The sequence below is a fragment of the Trachypithecus francoisi genome, unplaced genomic scaffold (assembly GCF_009764315.1).
Source record: "Trachypithecus francoisi isolate TF-2019V2 unplaced genomic scaffold, Tfra_2.0 Contig01579, whole genome shotgun sequence".
In the NCBI taxonomy this organism is placed as follows: Eukaryota; Metazoa; Chordata; class Mammalia; order Primates; family Cercopithecidae; genus Trachypithecus; species Trachypithecus francoisi.
In genome coordinates, this window is record NW_022681442.1 from 27107943 (window position 1) to 27127670 (window position 19728).

The 19728-nt window shown below is 40.5% G+C and overlaps 1 protein-coding gene across 2 annotated transcripts in view; it reads right to left on the reverse strand.

Moving 5' to 3' along the window:
- Positions 1–19728, reverse strand: part of CFAP58 (cilia and flagella associated protein 58) — a 129164-nt gene that overhangs the window by 50150 nt on the left and 59286 nt on the right. For both annotated transcript variants that reach the window (XM_033183506.1, XM_033183515.1), the window contains exons 13-15: positions 19428–19651; positions 16470–16581; positions 13499–13603 (exon numbers count right to left, since the gene is read on the reverse strand). In XM_033183506.1, the coding sequence (XP_033039397.1) occupies positions 13499–13603; positions 16470–16581; positions 19428–19651 (441 nt within the window). The remainder of the gene's footprint in view (positions 1–13498; positions 13604–16469; positions 16582–19427; positions 19652–19728) is intronic.

The following is a 19728-nucleotide window of genomic DNA, read 5'->3' on the forward strand; positions in this document are numbered from 1 at the left end:
GAGCCCAGGAACTTGAGGCTGCAGTGAGCTGTGATCATGCCACTGCACTCTCAGCCTGAACACCAGAGTGAGACCCTGTCTCAAAAAAAAAAAAAAAAAATCAAATATAAAAAAATGTTTAAAAAGAGAAAAAGAAAATGGAAAGGTGGAGAAGGAAGTCAATCAAGATACTCCTTTTGAAAACCACTCTTTTTCTTTTCTTAACTTTTATGTTAGTTGTAGGAGCACATGGGCATATTTGTTATATAGGTAAATTATGTGTCATAGAAGTTTGATATACAGATTATTTCATCTCCCAAGTAATAAGCATAGTATCTGATAGGCAGAAAAACCACCTGTTTCAAAATACATAACTTGAACAAGACCCTTGCTAACCAAATTGAAGATCTGGACTCCGGCAGTCATCTGCGTCTCTCCTTAGGTTGGCTGAAATGACAAGTGTTTAAGGTACTTACAGTTTAAGGTATAAACCGGTTTTTAAACTATCTGCCTAGTCGAGCTTACCAGCACCAATCTCTTTTAAGAAATAATGCTTGAAGGACTCTAATGCTATGGAAGTTATTCCTGGCACATTTAGAGAGAACTACTGAGAGGTAATAGGAAGGCATTTGATAATTGAGCATATTAAGTACACCTAGGCAAGTCTGAAAGAACACACATTGAGAAACTTGTTCACTTTAATGAAGCTGAACATAATTGTAAAAAAAAAAAAAAAAAAAGAAAGTCCCCAAACATCTACATATTAAAAGCCTGCTCCCTTAAGAGAGACCAAAGTCCTAGACAATCCTGCACTATTATCCTTTTTCTTACACTTTCTGAGGGTCCATAAACCTATCTGAGCTTTAGTGTCTTGATCTGTAAAACAGGGCTATTGCAAAGATTAAGACAGAAAGTATCAGTTCCTAGATTTTGAATTTCTTGGACCTATATATTTCCTCCAAAATCTTGGAGGTACCATCATAGTCTTGCCAACTTCTTCTTATGCTAAATTTTTAACATGAAAACAAAAAAGAAAGAATCTTAGGTAACAGTGTAGTGTTTGCTATGTGCCAGGGACTATTCTAAATGTTTTACATATGTTCATATAATCTCCCAATAACGCTAGGAGATTGGCATGATTATCCCTGTCTAACAAAGCAACAAAGTCACCACATACACAGGATCCATGCTCCTGACTAACAGAAAATCATCAGGCCTCTTACCATAATCTCATAAAGGAGAGGAACACACAAACAACAAGAAAATATCATCTCAAAAAATGAATTTTCAAAAGTAAAAAGAAAGGACACAGATAAAAGAACAGTCCCTAAAATAGAGAAGTAAAATTAGCTTTATGCTACACAGTTCTTACTGTGCTCATTTTGTTACAGACCAATGAATATTGTGTTTGGGACTATATTGTTTCTCCTGGCTCTCAGATCAGCATTTGGGAACCACTAAGATACAATACAAGGAAAGCACTTTGAAAATGTGCCCATCAAAGGTTAAGTGTTGCTGGAGTGTTACAGGATCATGAGCAGTGTGACCTGAACCCACCCTCAGAGAATGTTCATACTCAGGCTGTCTTGGACAAATCAAGTAGGTAGAGGCATAACGTGCCCTGCAGACAGCTACAGGGAGGACATCTATGCTAGCCTTGGCATTCTGTTTTCTGAACAGCCTGCCTCCAATTGCTCCTTCCATCCTCCCTGGCATGCAGAAGCATGTGCAGGAAAGCAGGCATTCCCGGAAACCCCAGAAAGAAGTGGCAGCCGAGAAGCAGGCCCCAGGAGCACGATGGGCACACAGCCTCCTCAACCATTCCCAGCACTTTAAGTGTCCTTCGACGAGAGCATCAAGGCTCTGAAGAAGCTATTTTCCCCTCACATTTCATTTTTCTACCCCTTGACTTTAGAACAGAGCAAAAACCCACAGACAGGCTTCTGTTCAGTGGTTTCGTCTTACACTGTACCTCTCAGTCCCACACCGTTGTCCAGTGAGGGAGCATCTTCAACTATTTCAGCCCAGCTTTGGGGAGGATGACCACCGAGTTATCCACTAATAAAGCAGGCAAGAATTATGTTTAGTGTAGGCTACAGTACCAGCAACTGGGCCATGCTATTAGAATTCTGCCTTCCAGATCTTAAAGCAGTTCCTTAATTGAATAGTTACTTTGGAATTTGAAGTGGGGGAACAAAGAAGTCATGGTAATGGAATGTTGAGTGGCTCTGTTGGGAGGCACTAAAGAATAGTGCTGAGGGGCTCTGTCCTGGATTCCAATGACTAAACTTTCTAAGAGGGGTCAGCAAATGCTTTCTGTAAAGGGCCTGAGAGCAACCAGCGCCGGCTTTGTGAGCCATTCAGTCCCTTTACAACAGTTCGGCTGTGCTGCTGTAGCACAGAAGCAACCGTGATGCTCCGTGAATGAATGAGCCTGGCTGTGTGCCAATAAAACTATTTCTGGACATTGAAATTCAAATTTCATCACAATTGTATATGTCATGAGATATTACCCTTGTGATTTTTTTCTAACCACTTAAGTATATAAACACCATTCTTGGTGCAGGCCATATAAAAACAGGTGGTAGGCCAGATACAGCCCACTGTGGGCCACAGTTTACCCAAACCTGGTTTATCATTGCAGCTCTGATATTTCTTAACCATAAGCTCTTGGGCAAGTTTTGTTTTCCTTCCTCTGTGAGCTCTTGAACAAGTTCAGTTCCCTTCTCTCAGAAATGAAACAACAGCATTAGCCTCATCTGGGCTTCCAGTGGCTGTAGTGAAAGCAAATGCTCACCACAGGGCAGCACAGAGTACACTGAGTACTGAACGTACTCAGCATTCAATCGAAGTGAGCAGTGACTGCCATTTCCCTCTACTCTTCAAAATTCTCTGTAGCTTCCACCAAATCTATCTGGGCTACCATCAAACAGGACCAAGTATTGTCATGTCTCTTGTCAACAAAGAAACACTCTAGACTTGTATACGAATGTCAATAGCCTTCAAGAGTTTGTGGGATCCTAAAACATCCCTGAAATTCTGTATGCATTCATTTGTCTGGTTACCCCTAGATATTCTCAGTCCCTGGAGTTTAAGAGCCAGGGCCAGAGGGTGAAGTTATCATCCTCCAAACTACAAATAATGGTATTTCTTGAGCACTGGCCAAATCTCAAGCATTCTGCTAAGTGCTTTATGTCATTCTTTCCCTTAATCTTTACAGTAACCAAAGGATGCTAATAAAATGACGAGCTCCGTATTTCAGAGGAGAGTAAAGCGTAGGAAGGTTAAGCAATAAGACCAGGCCACGTGCCTGGTAGCTAGGAGGTGTGGGGTTCCATCCTGGGCCCACCAGCACCACAGCTGTTGCTCTGGAGTATGACAATCTACTACAAAGAAACCAACTTCTAGGGCATGAGTGTTTCTCAGACTGAAACAGTAACCTGAATCCCTGGGGACCTGCTTAAAATGCAGATTCTGATTCATTAAGCCTTAGGGGGTCCAGGGATCCTGCATTTCTAAAGAGCTCTCAGAGATGCCAGTGCCACTGGAGTTCATGCTTGGTGTAGCAAGGCTCAAGATGCAGTGAGAAAGGTGAATTTTCTCTGTGAATGACCAAGGCAATCTGTATACCATAAATTCAATGACCATGGTGTTCCTACACCACATCCTGTGGTGAGGAAGAGCCTTTGGAAGCAGAATTCTAAGATAAGACTCAATGCTACACCAGGTACCTGTTATGTGGCCCTGGTAGAAAGACTCGGTCTTCCTGGCCGCATGTTCCCTTGCCTGTAAAGGGGACTGGTGTGCTCTTCTGGGGTTGTTGTGACAATTAAATGAGATAATACCTATACAAGCATTTAGAGCAATGTTTAACACAGTGTAAACATTAAACAAATGTAAGATAATCAGGAGATCAAGAAAACTGAAGGCCCTTATGAAAGGATTATATAAAAATGAGCTATAGGAGGTTTGTTCCCTCTGCACAGCTAATAATTCATGCAGATCCATTCAAACCCTCCTATCATTCAAGCCATTTTACAGTTAAATAAACCAGACTTCCATCCAGTCAGTCATAAAATTAAATTATAGGGAAAGTTCACCTTGAAAAGGCAGGACCCAGATGCCAGCAAAGAAGCAATGATTTCCAGTTCAGTTCATGATTTATATCTCTGAGGGATATGCCCATTACCTAGGCCTCTAGATGCATGTAAAAGAACGCATGTGACAATTTGCTAAAGCAACACGAACCTGAACTACACCAAGGCAGTTTTCTCACCTGGACCATTTCAGTGTCACTGTTCATTAGGTAGTACGCTTCCACTCATCAAACCCCCCCCCCAATGTAATTAACTCTTCTAGTAATACATCACTACTTCCACACATTAAGGGAAAATGCCTCAGTATTCTCATCGTTTTAATAAAATTTTCTGGGCAGGATGATCCAGTTCTATCAGTCTAGGAGGTCAAGCTTGTTTCCTTTCCCCAAAATGAGTCGCAGGTGGACCATGCATCATTTCACCCCCACCATCTGGCAAGCTAACAGTCATTGTGTACTCACCACCATGCGCTGCTGCCTGTGCATAGGGAAAGCACAGTGCCTGGCATATAGTAAGCACTCAAAGGATTGCTGTCATTAGAACACACTCAGGGCATGAACTACAGTATGATCATGTCATCTGGTTCCTGGCAGGTAACTGAAATGGCAGCAGGTGGGTAGAATAGAGGGAGGTCTAATGGGAACTTGGTTGGGAAAACGCCCCTCCTTTTCTAAAGGCAGATTGGCAATGCACACCTTAGGTGAATCACTGAGTGAGTAAAGAGGTCTACCTGGTTGGTAGTCCCCAGGACCTGCCAGGAGACCTGATCTCATGTAGCAGACACTTGTGGTACCCTGAGCCTCCTCCTCACAGCCCTAAATTTCATGATTTTGAGCTGACATGCCTGGTGCACTGGGAGGACCCACAGTTCCCAGAATGCTCTAGCAGCTTCCACCTCAGGTGCATGGGTGCCAGTGTTTCTGCCTCAGGGCAGGGCTCCCCCTCAGTCTGCCTTTGGAAGCAGCTCGATGTCCCCAGAGGCAACTCAACTGGTGGGGAATGGGAACCATTGAACAAATGCCCAGTCCTCTTTTCTCTGATGGACAATTTTACCCTCTTTCCTGTGTGGTTCCTCAGAGGAATCTCAGTGGTACTGGAGCTCAGATGTCCATGGGGTGATCTGCTTCCTCCCCCTCCACCCACTGGCTTTTCCTCCCTCCCCATCTCACTTTCCTGCTCCCCGACTCCAGCTTCCTGCAACTGCCTCCCAAATGCCCAGACCTCAAATCTTTGTCTCAGTGTCTGATTTGAAGAGACCCAAACTGAGACACCTGTCCACTCCAGAGCCTTGCTTAGAGTCCCGTAGCATCCCAGTATCAGAGCCCTTGGCACACTGCCCTGTGGTTGCAGAGCTAAGAGGTCCTTCAAGGCTGGGACCAGGTCTGTGTCATTGACCCCGGAATTCCGGGCGCTCAGTGACTGTGGTGGGCAGGCTGGCAATACAAAGTATTCCTGCTGCCCATTCATGGGGGTGGGGAGTGTTCAGAGACAACCCTTGGTATTTTTAACAATTCAGAGAAGACCTTTTCTGTTTTAGAAGAGTTTATAAAATAAAATCAAGAGTTATTAGCGGCAAGACAAAAGGCATCTTAAGAAAGCCCATCTTGCATGAAGCCCACCCACTCTGCCCCACAGAACACAGCCCCTGCTTCTCTGCCTCTCTGTTCACATCCTTAGAAGAATCCAGCCTTGCTCACCTCTGATTGCTGCTGCATAGCACCTACAGCCTGAACCTTCTCCTCCCTCCTTCTTTCCCTTTTGATTCTTGGGCTCTGAAAGTCTATCAAGGAATCACAACAAAGAACAAGATTAAAGAAATCAAAACTAGTAAAGCCAATTGTGTGGCTGCTGTTTTTTTTTTTTTTTTTTTTTTTTTTTTTTTACGTCTCCTTCTCTCCCAGGCCTTGAAGCTAGACGTTGTAAACTATTCACTTGTGGGCCAAGGATGGTTGGCAAACTTGTTTCTGGGAGTGTTTTTAAGACTGTCAATGTTTAAAGCTCAGTATATTGAACATACAAATCTACATTTCCAGCTCTTTAAAGTTTAAAGATTTGACAACATCAGCCTGCAGTTAGCTGGGGTGGGATTAGCTGCTTCCTAGGGATGCTTCCTAGGACTGGGGCCCATAGCCCGCCACGTGCTGCCATCCCCACCACTCCCACTGGCCTCTGACCATGAGGTGCCTACCAGTTGCTGTTTCTGATCATGACATGCAAAATCCACCTCACTCTTTTCTTGTTACATGCCTGGCCCTGAGGGTAAGTGCATTTAAACTTGTTACCCCGTATTTAAGCATTTTGAAGAAACAATTTGAGCCGCTCTGAGTGTTCATCATGTTTTAAGTGCCTCTAGCAAGAGGTTAGAGCTTCCTACTCCAATGCTATCATGACGTATGCCCATTATTAGGAATGCCATGATGATGATGATGATGATGTAAAGATACCCAGGTAGCAGATAGCAGTTACTCAAGGCATATATGCCTGTCTTATCCCACAGATGCCTTTAAAGAAAAAAAGAAGTCATTAATCCTGAAGGATTCAGATGAGATGAGGAACAAATGAAGCAACAACAGCATGGAGAGGCCACCAGGAAGCATGCTTCAAGTACGTTTCCATTGCCCCTGCTTCTTTGAAGGGGAGAATAGCTTGGTGAGCAGAAGAAAAGAAATCCTTCCCATCCATACCTTAGATTCCAATTCTGGCAAGAATACAGACATCTCCATCTTACCACTGAAGCTATAAAGTTAGTCTCCAGAACCATTTTCATGTTAATCCCAAGCAAGGGAAGAACTTTGAGCAGACCCACATGAATCAGCCTGCCTCCACAAACAAAAAGGACACTGACAAGTTGCATCAAGTTTATAGATCCATAAACCCACAGTAAATTCCAGACTCCTGCAAAGTCAGAAGTCAATAAAAAAATGCAAAGGCCACCTCTCAGAGAGCTCAAAGACAGAACTTAAATGACTGCAACATACCACTTCCTGAAGGACCACAATTCTTCCAACCTTTAATAAATTGCTAGACAAATATTTGTGGATGAGAAATTAGGGATGTGATGATTAACAAGACAGACACTGGAACTCCTTTGTGAAGCTTATAGTCTAACAGGAAAGAGCCATTACATATTAATTACAATTACTTCATTAATTACGAGTATGATGAGTGGTATAAGGAAGAAGTCAAGTTATGGGAACTTGTACTGAGACACCTAACCTAGGAAAAGGGGTTTTCCTAAGGAAAAAATATTTAAGCTAAGACCTAAAGGGTGGGCAGGAGTTGCCCAGGCAGAGAGCTGGTCCATCTATAATGAGCATCTGTGTGCCCAGTACAGTATCAGGCATTGAGATTAGAGAGGTGAACTGGGAAGTACCTCTCCTCAAAGAGTTCACAGGCAAGTGGAGCTTGAAAATAAGCTTCCATCATACCTGCTGGTTGGAAATAATGGGGTCTCTCTATCACCACGTAACAAACAGTTATTTAAAAATTGCTGTGAAACTCAGAAGAATTCAACCCAAAGTCTTCCTAATTGCAAAATGTTCTGTTGTGAGTGACAGAACTTCTCTAATATTTTAATTTAAAAAGATGAAATTGAGAAACTGTCAAATCCTGTAGAACACTTGAGGCTTCAGCAAGATAACAAGGCTTGTTGTCTGGGGATATGCAAGCTGCTGAGAAAAATCACAGCAGGCACAGGGCAGCCCAACCATTCCAAATTCTAAATAAGGAATTGATTAAAAGGGATTGAGACAGGACAGTAAACTTTGGAGGCCTGGAAAAACTGTGTTGGTAATTAATGATATTAACAATAGTATTATTAATAACATTGTTAATGAGAACTAAGCATTCTATTAAACTTTTATGTGTACTGACACAATTCTATGTGTATATTATTGTCCGCAACTTATGGATGAAGAAACTAGTGAGTCAAGCAAATAAGAGATTTCTGTTTATGGCAATATGTCAGACTAAATAACATGAAAACTAATGTCTACAAAGCATTAGACATGCTGAGTAAAACAATTCAGCATGAGCTTTAATCACAAAACAGAGTTTGCAATTAGTTTGCTCAAGTGTCAAAATCAAAGTGTGAACTGCATGTTAGAACAGTGAATAGATATATATTGCAGCTATCCCTTGAGGGATAGTTGAACAAAGGGCTTGGATTTTTGTGGCCACAAGAGGCAAAGGATAAGGTGCTGGCCCTGTGTGAAGCGGGTGTTAGTACTAAGATTCCTCAACATAAAGTTAATGACTTTTAAAAGTTTCACCCTTGGCGAAAAGATACAACAGATAGAAATCTACCCACTGGGACAGGAAGACCACAAGACCACAATTAAAAACCTAAGTAATTCTCCTGGGCTCTGGGTGGGAAAAAAAAAAGTTGCTTCCCTAAGAATTTGTATCCATGGATCTTTTGTCACAAGTGTTTGAGGTTCTAGTATATGTTAGCCAAGTAGTCCAAGAAGCCCAAGGTGAGAATTCAACATTAAAAAAAATTGTTCTAAGCAAGTGATATCTTCTAAGGCACCTGGCAGAAACAAATGAATGGACATTTCCTTAACCTAAACCATTCCCAAGTCCCCAAATAAAGGCTTTCTGAAAATGAGTTCACAATCCGAAATCACAAAATACGAAAGAAAAAATCCACCATGAGTGAAAGTCAGCAGTCACAACAAATAGGAAAACCCCTCAAGAACTTCAATAATAGAACACTCAGATCAAGACTATGAAATAAATTCTTGAATTAATTGGGAACATAAAGGAAGGATGTAAAACATAAGAAAAGATCAAGAAACTATCAACAGGCATATGTGAAAAAGAATCTCTAGAAAATAAAAATAAAATTTTTAATTTTATATTTTACATTTATATGTGAAAAACCAGGCATATGTGAAAAAGAATCTCTAGAAAATAAAAATAAAATAATTGAAAATAAAATCTCAATGGATTGACTATTAGCAGATAAGCACACTGAAAGAATTGGTAGACAAGAAGATTAAGATTAACACTTTGGGAGGCTGAGGCCAGCAGATCACTTGAGGTCAGGAGTTCGAGATCAGCCTGGCCAACATGACGAAACCCTGTCTCTACTAAGAATACAAAAATTAGCTGGGCATCGTGGTGGGTGCCTGTAATCCCAGCTACTCAGGAGGCTGAGGCAGGAGAATCGCTTGAAGCTGGGAGGCAGAAGTTGCAGTGAGCCAAGATTGCACCACTGCACTCCAGCCTGGGTGACAGAGTGAGACTCCATGTCAATAAATAAATAAATAAGATAAAGCTAAGAAAATGTAACATAAAGAGTTAAAGACAAGAAAAACATCAACTAGGTCAGTAAATAGGAAAAAAAGAATAAGAAAACCCAATGTAATTCTAATAAGACTTCCAGGAGCAGTGAATAAAGACACTAAAGCAGAGACTATTCGAAGACACAGGAATCCTCAGATTCAGGAAATGGAGTGTGTTCTGAACATGGTAAGCAAAACTAAATTAATACCCAAATGCGCTGTTCTGAAACTCTGAAACATCAAAGGCAAAGAGAAGCTCTAACTATCAAACAGAAGAAAAGGCAAGTCACCTAAAAAGAAGCAGAAACAATTAGATGCACAGCAGACTTCTCAATCACATCACTGGAAGCTGGGGACACAAAGGACCTACGTCTTCAAAGTGCAAATAGAAATAAGATTTCAAGTTAATCATTTACAAATAAGGCCAAATTTAAAACATTTTTAGACAAGCAAAGGAGAGTGTTAACCATTGAAAAAAATCTATTGGTTAAAGAACTATGAAAGGATATACTTCAAAAAGCCAGAAGTAAGGAATTGGAGATACATAGAAATAGAAAACAAAAGAACAGGTAAACATCTTGGTAAATCTTAGTAAATTGATTCTGTAACATAATAGTGGTGATGGCTGATTTTGGAAACAGCAGGGTAGCTGCAGTTAAAGCATTCCAAATTCTTACACTGTTTGTAAGAAGGAGAAAGATATTGATCAACTTTAGACTTTAGATTTGATGTCAACTATGCATGGTGAATTTTTAAGGGAATCCATGAAAAAGAAAAACAAAGGATTAAGATATGTATTTAGGGGAATCAGAGACAGAGAATATTATACTGAGTGGTGGTAACTGTTGAGTAAAAGAAAAACTAAAATGGGAATAGGTAGTAATGGTTAGCAGGGAGACCGGTAAACGGGAAAAACAGAACATAAGGAAAACTCAGTCTGATAGAATTTTTTTGAGCATTACAAAAAAATCAGGGAAAATAAGAAGGTAGAAATAAACCTAAAATTATCAATAAACAAACTAAACACCAAGACAAAGATAAGATTTTTTTAATTACAAGAGATTGTCCTAAAGTACAAAGACACCAAAAGTTTAAAAGTAAAAATATAGGAAAACTACTTTTCAAAATCCAGCTGATTGAGCTATGTTAATACTAGGCAAATTTGTAAGTAAAAATATTATTATGAGAGTTCTTATATAATATGAAAGGAGCAATTCAACCAGGAAAAAATAAAAATTGTAATCTTATACTCACCTTATCATGATCTAAAATGTTCTTAAAGCAAAAAATGACAGAAAGAAGGAGAAATAGACAAATCTCCAAACTTTTTTCAGTGATTAGGCAGACAGAAAATTAGGAAAAGTACAGATGTGGACAATACAATTAACAAGGTTGATCTAACGAACAAATAGAGAACACTGAACCCAGAGCATTTAGAGAGTATATATCTTTTTCAAACAGCAGGCGTTGGGTATAAAAACTGACCACTTAGTTGGTCACAAATCAAGTTCAACACATTCCAAAAAATCTGTATAATACAGACCACAATGCAGAAAGGTGAGAAATCAGTAAGTAAAAGATAACTTAAATACATATATATTTGGAAATTTTAAAATACACTTCTATTTATCCTAAAATATCATAAAATATCTCCTAATTATTATCAGGAGAAATAGTGAATATTTTTTAAGACTTATTGTCAAAGGAGAAGTAATTCTGAAAATATACTACACTTAGGACTAAATGAAAATTCCCCATATCAAAACCTGTGGAAAGGAACTAAATTTTATTTTATTTTATTTTATTTTATTTTATTTTATTGAGACAGGGTCTCTCTGTGTCACCTAGGCTGAAGTGCAGTGGAACAATCACAGCTCACTACAGCCTCAAATTCATGGGCTCAAGCAATTCTCCCACCTCAGCCTCCTGAGTAGCAGGGACTAAACGTATGCACCCCCACACCTGGCTAATATTTGTATTCTTTGTAGAGACAAGGTTTTGCCATGTTGTCTAGGCTGGTCTCGAACTCCTGGGCTCAAGCAATCCACTCCCCTTGGCCTCCCAACGTGCTGGAATTACAGGCATGATCCACTGCACCCAACCCTAAATACATTATTTGAAAGACATTTTATAACTGAAATATTTATATTAGAAGAGAAGACTGAACATCAATGATCTGAGCATTAACCTTAAAAAGGTAGAAGAACCCAGTAAACCCAGGATATATAGAGGGAAGGAAATAATAAAGTTAAAGCAGTCCATGAAATATAAAACAAACTTACAATACAGATGCTTGGCAAACATAGGATTTGGTTCTTTTTAAAACTAACAAAGTGATAACAGAACAGACAAGGTAGTGAAGCAGTAGAAAGTGTGAGCTCTGGAGTGACTGCCTGGACCAAGTCCCACCCTAGCACTTACCAGCTGCACAGACTTGGGAAACTACTTATGGCTAGCATCAGGGGAGCCACAGCAAACTCTGGACTATCAAAGCCCAGTGCCACATACTAATCCGTTACCCTTACAAGATATCCAAACTATGTACTCTGATTAGAGTATCTTCCTCCCGTTATTGAAAAACAGGTATTATTATCTCCATTTTACAGATGCGAAAACTGAGATTTGTACAATGTATGTAATTCTCTTTAAGTTATGAAATGATCAAGAGTTGAAACTGATTTAACACCAGATCTTTCTGGACTCCAAAGTCTACTCCCTCAACCACCACAGTAATCTACAAGAGAAGAGGAAAATCCCTGTTGGCCATTCAGTGTCGTGATATTCTGGAAGGTTATTTACTGTATACCCACCTTTAGGGTAAATATCTTTCTTAAGGTAGACTGTAAAACAAAAGGAGCAAATGCCTCTTACTCATATATAGAAGTTCCTACTCCTACTAATATTAACCTAGTGATTAAAATTATGGGCTTTGGGACTGGGCACAGTGGCTCACACCTATAATCCCAGCACTTTGGGAGGCTAAGGCAGGCAGATCACTTGGGGTCAGGAGTTCAAGACCAGGCTGGCCAACATGGTGAAACTCCATCTCTACTAAAAATACAAAAATTAGCCAGGCATGGTGGCACACACCTGTAATCCCAGCAACTCAGGAGGCTGAGGCAGGAGAATCACTTGAACCTGGTAAGCAGAGGCTGCAGTGAATAGAGATGGTGCCACTGCACTCCAGCCTGGGCAGCAGAGCAAGACTGTCTCAAAAAATTAATTAATTAATTAAAGGCTTTGGAATCCAAAGTAACATGAATAATTGCTAATATTATTAGACACCATGTTACCATGGATAATACTAAACTCTTTCAATCCTCGCAATATCCATTTTCACAGGTTCTGTTATTGTCCCATAATACAGACTAAGAACAATGAAGTTAAACTGACGCAGCAACTGGCAGTATTCCAAACCAAGCCATCTAACTTCAAGAGCTGACTTTCTTATCCACACTCAACTCGTGGGTCCTGACTTCCTCGGCCATCAGCTGGGGATGACCATACCCGCTTCCTGAACTGCAAAGAGGACATGAGACCAAGCAGGTAAAGCCACCAGCATATCTGGCATGCAGTAAGTGATGATGATGATGGTGGTGGTGAGGAAGATGGTGATGGTGATGATGACAGCTGGCCCTTGCAAAGATACAGGCCTAATTGCTACAGAACAATTTACTGCATGAAATCCTCAAAAAGAAATCTCTCCTTCCATTTCACTCACACAAATCTTCATGTGAACAGATCACTTGTGCTCTATGAGAAAGCTTATTTTCAAAATCAAAATCACAGCATTTTGCATTATGTGAAGATATGAAGAAAAATGTTTAAAAGAATCTGATAAATAAAACTATAGAGAAGTGGGGGGGGGGCGGGGCTGCTCACATTACCCATTGCAGTAAGTCTAGCCTTGAACTTAATTTTCCAGAATTCTTGAAATATCAGTGATCGCAACATAAAAGACCAATTAATCAGACTGTGCTTGTTCTCTATGTGTGAGTCACTGTTGCCATCTACAGTTAAATATGGGACATGCAATGCTGCCAAATAACTGACTAATTCTAAGAACGTAGTCCTGGAGATGGTGGTGCTAAGGCAATCCACTTGTACAGTGAGTACAGAAAACAAAAATGCTACCTGTAGGAGCAGCTCTTTTTCAACCACCTCTTCAGTCTTGCTGATGAGACGCTTCTGCAGGGTGTGAATTTTCTGTATCAGCTCAAATGCATTGGGGTCGCTAGCCTGTCCAAGGGGAACAACAATAGCAGCTGAGATATCATCAACTTCAAAGCACTGAGGTCTCTATGTAAAATGTACATTGTCTTATTAAAATCTATTGCAAACCTGCAGACCTAATACAGAGGGAATTAGAACCAAAAATAAAGTATAATAGATGAGATAGTCATAAATTCCTGTCCCCAAAAAGGCAGACTGCAGTTTTCCTAATGTTTTATCTATGGCACTAGTTATTCTATAGATACAAAGTAAATGTGTTTATTCCACCAGTGGGAATAACAATAATGGTAGCTAATATGCTTGATATATGATTCTTTGCCACCATGCAGATACTATGCTAAGTGCTTTTTTTTTTTTTTTTTTTTTTTTTTGAGGCGGAGTCTCGCTCTGTCCCCCGGACTGGAGTGCAGTGGCCAGATCTCAGCTCGCTGCAAGTTCCGCCTCCTGGGTTCACGCCATTCTCCTGCCTCAGCCTCCCGAGTAGCTGGGACTACAGGCGCCCGCCACCTCGCCCGGCTAGTTTTTGTATTTTTAGTAGAGACGGGGTTTCACCGTGTTAGCCAGGATAGTCTCAATCTCCTGACCTCGTGATCTGCCCATCTCGGCCTCCCAAAGTGCTGGGATTACAGGCTTGAGCCACCGCGCCCGGCCGCTAAGTGCTTTTTATACAACATTATACTTTAGCTGCAGGACAGCCCTAGAAGACAGTATGTCTTTTCCTTTTATACCGATATGACAACTGAGGCTGAGAGAAACTAAGTCATTTACCCAGACTGGCAAGGCTCAGAGCTGGAGTCAAGCCCAAATACGCCAAGCCCCAAAGCATAGTTCTCAATTCCTATGCTCTGCGGCTTACCCTACCATCTCCTCTGTTTACTTAATTTTCCAGAATTCTTTGTTTGAGACAGGGTCTCACTCTGTTGCCCAGGCTGGAGTGCAGTGGTGCGATCATGGCTCACTGCAGCCTCAAACTCTAGGGGATCAAGTAATCCTCCTGCTTCAGTCTCCCAATAGCTGGGACCACAGGCACGTGTCACCACACCGGGTTAATTTTTTTGTAAAGACAGGGTCTCACTAGGTTACCCAGGCTGGTATCCAACTCCTGGGCTCAGGCAATCCTCCTACCTTGGCCTCCCAAAGTGCTGAGATTACAGGTATGAGCCACTGTGCCCAGTCCCTAGAATTCTTGAATGGAATGAGTCAGAGCTCCCTAAATTCACTCAGCCTTAGGATTCTCCTTTGGTAATTGTCAGCAGGAGGATTCACTGCAGTCTATGATGGGGATGGTTTCCAGGATGTGGACTTCTGCTAATCATTGGCAGCAGAACACTACCATGGCATTTAGCTCTGAAATGGAATTATCAGTCCACAAAGCTCTGATGATCCTTCACTAGTTGTGTACAATTCAAACAAGATATACAGTTATAAATTGGTAATTTGTCCTCTAGACTTTGAGCCAAGGCTTCACTTTCAACTGTACTGACATTTTGAATTAATCTAATAGCTAAATATTTTCAACTGCCTCCCAGAGTCTCTATTTTCTAATTTTTCTAATAGAAATTGATGGGGAATTGGAAACTTTAAAGATCTGCATGAAAACACACAGAATAAACTAATGTGACAGTAAATGAATTTAAAATCTTCATCTCCGCTTCTGCAGACATATGCATATTACTATTGGGTTAGTAAACTACATCACTCTTGGCATTTGAAGAGGAAGGAATGAGGGTCCAAAAGGGAAAAGAAAAAGAGATGCCATTGACTCTGACTTTGCTTGAGAAATACTAAGCAGTGCCAACTGATATCCATCTATTGGGACTAGATTTGGCACACATTCACCTGGCAGGGCTGGATGCTGTTAAAATTCAGGCCTCGTGTTTACATAACAATTTATAATGCATTATCCTTAATGCTTTCTTCATTAAAAGGAAAAAATAAAAATGAAAAACAAAAATCTGCCTGGCTGATTTTCTTTCTTATAAGGAAAAAGTAAAAATTAAAATCACAAATAACGGAATTTTAATTATTTCCTCTCTTAAAGGTCCCTATGTAAAATATATATTGTCCTTTCCGTTCTTAAAGAAAAAAAATAAAAATGAAAAACAAAAATCTCTCTGGCTGATTTTCTTTCTTATACCTGCCCTGCTTTATCTTACATGACATACTTACATCTCCCAATACCCTGATCATTCATCTAGTTGAAGGCCCTTTTGGCATCCACATTGCTAGTTACAACTAAAGGAGATAGCTTTCTTTTTCTTGAATAAGCAGAGTTTGTCTTTAACTGTTATTTTCAGTGCTGGTGGTAATGACTACCAGAAAGTCATAGAATAAAATTAAATATGAAGTTGATTATCCATCCCCTTCCAATGAAACTTTAGCTGTGTCCCCAGATTCTAAGAGAAAGGGCTTGGCTAACACAATGCTTTCAACAAGAGGGCAGTTCACAAAACCATATTTTCTGTAAGTAATAAAAGGATGCAAAGATCAATTGAAAGATGGTAGAGATGCTGGTGACCAACATCACTAAAGGCCATGAACATCCAAGACTAATAGGCAGCCTCAGGATAACTAGTTAACCAAAACCTACCCAAGCCAGAAAAATAAATGTCAGTTGGTAAGGCAGGTTCACAGCTTTCACTGGGCTTTCTTTAGGTAGAAAGGATTTTGTGCAAGACTTTTAAAACAAAACCCAAATGAACCATCTGGTTCTGAGAGAACTCAATTTACATCTGATCCAGCCTTACATTTTAGGTGACAATTTGCATAGCATTAAATAAAACCTCGCTTCTCGTTGTGCTTTAGGTTAGAAGCTTCGCGTGGGATAGGAGGAGAGATTTGGGGATGGGGAGAACGCACTGCCAGATGTTACCTCGAGCTTCCTCCATCTGTGCACATTCATGGGATTCTCCAGCTCCTCCTCCAGGGCTCGGCAGCGTGTCCTCTCCTTCAAGAATTCTCTTTGCATGTGAAAAAACTCCTGTCTGAATAAGACAAACTTGATTTTGCAAAGAATTATCCACCCGTGTGAATATCCTGTCTATCTTTAATTGGTTGCATACACACTATGTCTTATATAAAAAGTTGGAATTAGGGAGAATATTGTGAACACTGGGACCAGCCTCCTAAATCTGGGCAAGACACAGATGATACTAATTCTTGCAGAGCTCAAGAATTGGCTTAGCTTTAAAAAAAAAAAGTGCCAGTGCCAGGGCTTCAGAGTCAGAGTCATGATTCTGGATACTCAAGAAATTTATAAGTATATGAAAGGAACAAAGGGCAGGGGGATTGTATTAGTCTTTTCTCATACTGCTAATAAAGACATACCCAAGACTGGGTAATTTATAAAGGAAAGAGGTTTAATGGACTCACAGTTCCACATGGCTGCAGAGGCCTCACAATCATGAAGGAAGACAAAGGGAGAGCAAAGGAACATCTTATGTGGTGGCAAGCAACAGAGCTTCTCTAGGGGAACTCCCATTTATAAAAACCGTCAGATCTCGTGAGACCCATTCACTACATCACTACAATGAGAACAGAATGGGGGAAACTACCCCTGTGGTTCAATGATCTCCACCTGGCCCCCATCCATAACACGTGGGGATTATTACAATTCAAGGTGAGATTTGGGTGGGGACACAGAGCCGAACCATTTCAGCAGTGAATTATAAGCGTTTCAATATACTGTTTAATGTTTCTAAATGTCTCTACAGTGGTAATAAGTGAACAGGCTACAGTCCACAAACTCAGCACCTGACAGCAATATGCTGAGGCTCAGGTGATAACCTAACACCAGTCAGGGCATACATCTCCACCCTCACTACACATTGCAATCCCTTGGGGATCTTTGAAAACTACCTCTTCTCCTGGACCCAATCCTTAGAGGGATTCTGTTTCATGGTCTAGCATGGGTCCCTGGCTTCATAGGTCTGAAAGTCCTGCTGGTAATTCTCACATGCAGCCTAGGTTGAGAAACCTAAGTTAGGAGTTGTGATGATACTTTATCTTGAGTTCCACAACTGTGCACAGATGGCTGAAAAAGTCCTGAATATCTAGCTCTGGCTGAAATACACTGCTAAAATCTTCAGAAATCTCTAGTTGATAGGTAACATGCAATAGCCATCATCAGTGTTTGCGAGCTGGCTGTCGCCCTATCGAATGAGATGTTGGGAGGCAGAGAAGAAGCAAGCACTTGCATTGACACGGGCAATAAGGATATTATTATCTGTCCTCGCCTGCTGCAGGGGTGCAGATTACTAATACTAAGCCATCTCTTTTACTTAATCGCTTCATTTAAACCAATAATGCAACTTCCCCTCATTAGCAAGACAAACCATTAGAATTAACTGCATGATGCTCACTCAACAGGGCGCTCAGAGCAACCTGCTTAGAATTAAAAGCATATTTGTAACACTTCAATTTTCTAGAATGTCATCAGAAGGGGAGGGCAGAAATATTAGCTACCATATTTGATGGCCTGCTTTGTACTAGACTCTGTACATGGCACATTGATTGTTTTGCTGTTTAATTGTGACTACAAGTCCAAAGCTCAGGGAGGTTCAGTGACTTGCCCAAGGTCACACAGCTTGTAGGTAGCAAGACAGATTGGAATTCAGGCTAGCTTGCCTCCAACCTTTATTAAGTTGTCTTCCCATTGAAAAGAAAAATAAAATATATTATCAACAAACTAGCAATACTGAACGGGAATGGATAAAATTTCGTCCTTTGTGTATGTAATAAAAATAACTCATGGCTGACAAGTTTAGCGATGGTTTGGAGACTATTCAATAGTCACTTAGAATTAATCCATTTGTCTCCAAAATGTCAATGGTGGTATCTCTGGGTAGTAAACTTATGAGTGATTTTCTAATCACTTCTTTATATTTTTTCCGCATTTCTCACATTTTCTACAATGAATTTGTACTACTTTCATCATCTGAAATACAAGCAACTCCAAAAAAAAAAGAAAAGAAAAGAAAAAGTATTGATCTATCCTTGATAGTGGCAACCTTGCTATTCCTGAATATATTCATTGCATTTAAATATCCAAACTATCTTCTAACCCAATTGATTTGAGAAGCAGATCCAAACCATGTCCTTATTCCAAGATGGTCAAGGATACTGTTCATCTACAAGTCTGTGGGGAATAAGGATAGCTACTGAGAAAATACCAGAACTCTTATCTGGTTTCCTGCAATTGCCTTTATAAAACATGGTGACGTTTTCCCAAAGGGAAAGTAGATCTTGTGTAATGCAAGATTTCAAGAAAGAAGAAGGCGCACTAAGCTAAAGTGAAAGCTGCAGAAGATAAATCAAGAGTGAGATATAAAATTTGGCCGCCTTCTAAGGAAACGAAGTTTTCAAGTAGTGATAAAATTATATTTTCCACCTCTTTTCTTCCTGTATATAATTCCAAGAAAAAGATGTGCAAATGTTACCAGATTAAATTTCAATATTGATGCTCCCTCTCTTGCATACTGACGTATTAAAGAAATTCGAGAAAGCTCATTGGGGGAAAAAGTTTCTGAATTGTAACTAATTTCCTTAAAAATTATTTTGTAAACTCCAGAATATGATTTTTTAAAAAGCTTTTTGCACTTGCCCGTACCCCCCTGAAAGGAAGCTGGTTCATTTTTGTGACACAGCATGGGAACAATGGAGACGTTATGGAAAAGCTGTTCTTATCATTTGTTAATAATTTCATCCTGTAAACTTCATTTTGTACAACTAGATAAAGACCTTCAATGAGCAACAAGCATGACTACGAAGTGATTTTAGGAGTTTCCCATGTTGCACTGTGCCCTCAGCCCTGAGATGTATTATCTATTACCTGAGTTCTTCAACATTAGCCACACTCCTGGCAAGAATCCCCTTTTCCCGGCGAAGCTTCTTGATCTCAAGTTTGAGGATTCTCATGTCCTCCAACCTCTGGTTGTACTGGCTCTCCCCTTTATTCAGCACAGACTGCTGGATCTTGATCTTCTCATAGAGCAAAGCTAACTCGTCATTGCGCCGAACAAGCTGAGACCCCAGGATATCTCTCTCGCTGAGGACCTAGGAAGGTAGGGAGGGGCATGGCCACCAGGAAAGGAGAAGCCTTAGCTTTTCATTGTGGCAGCACCATTCATTCA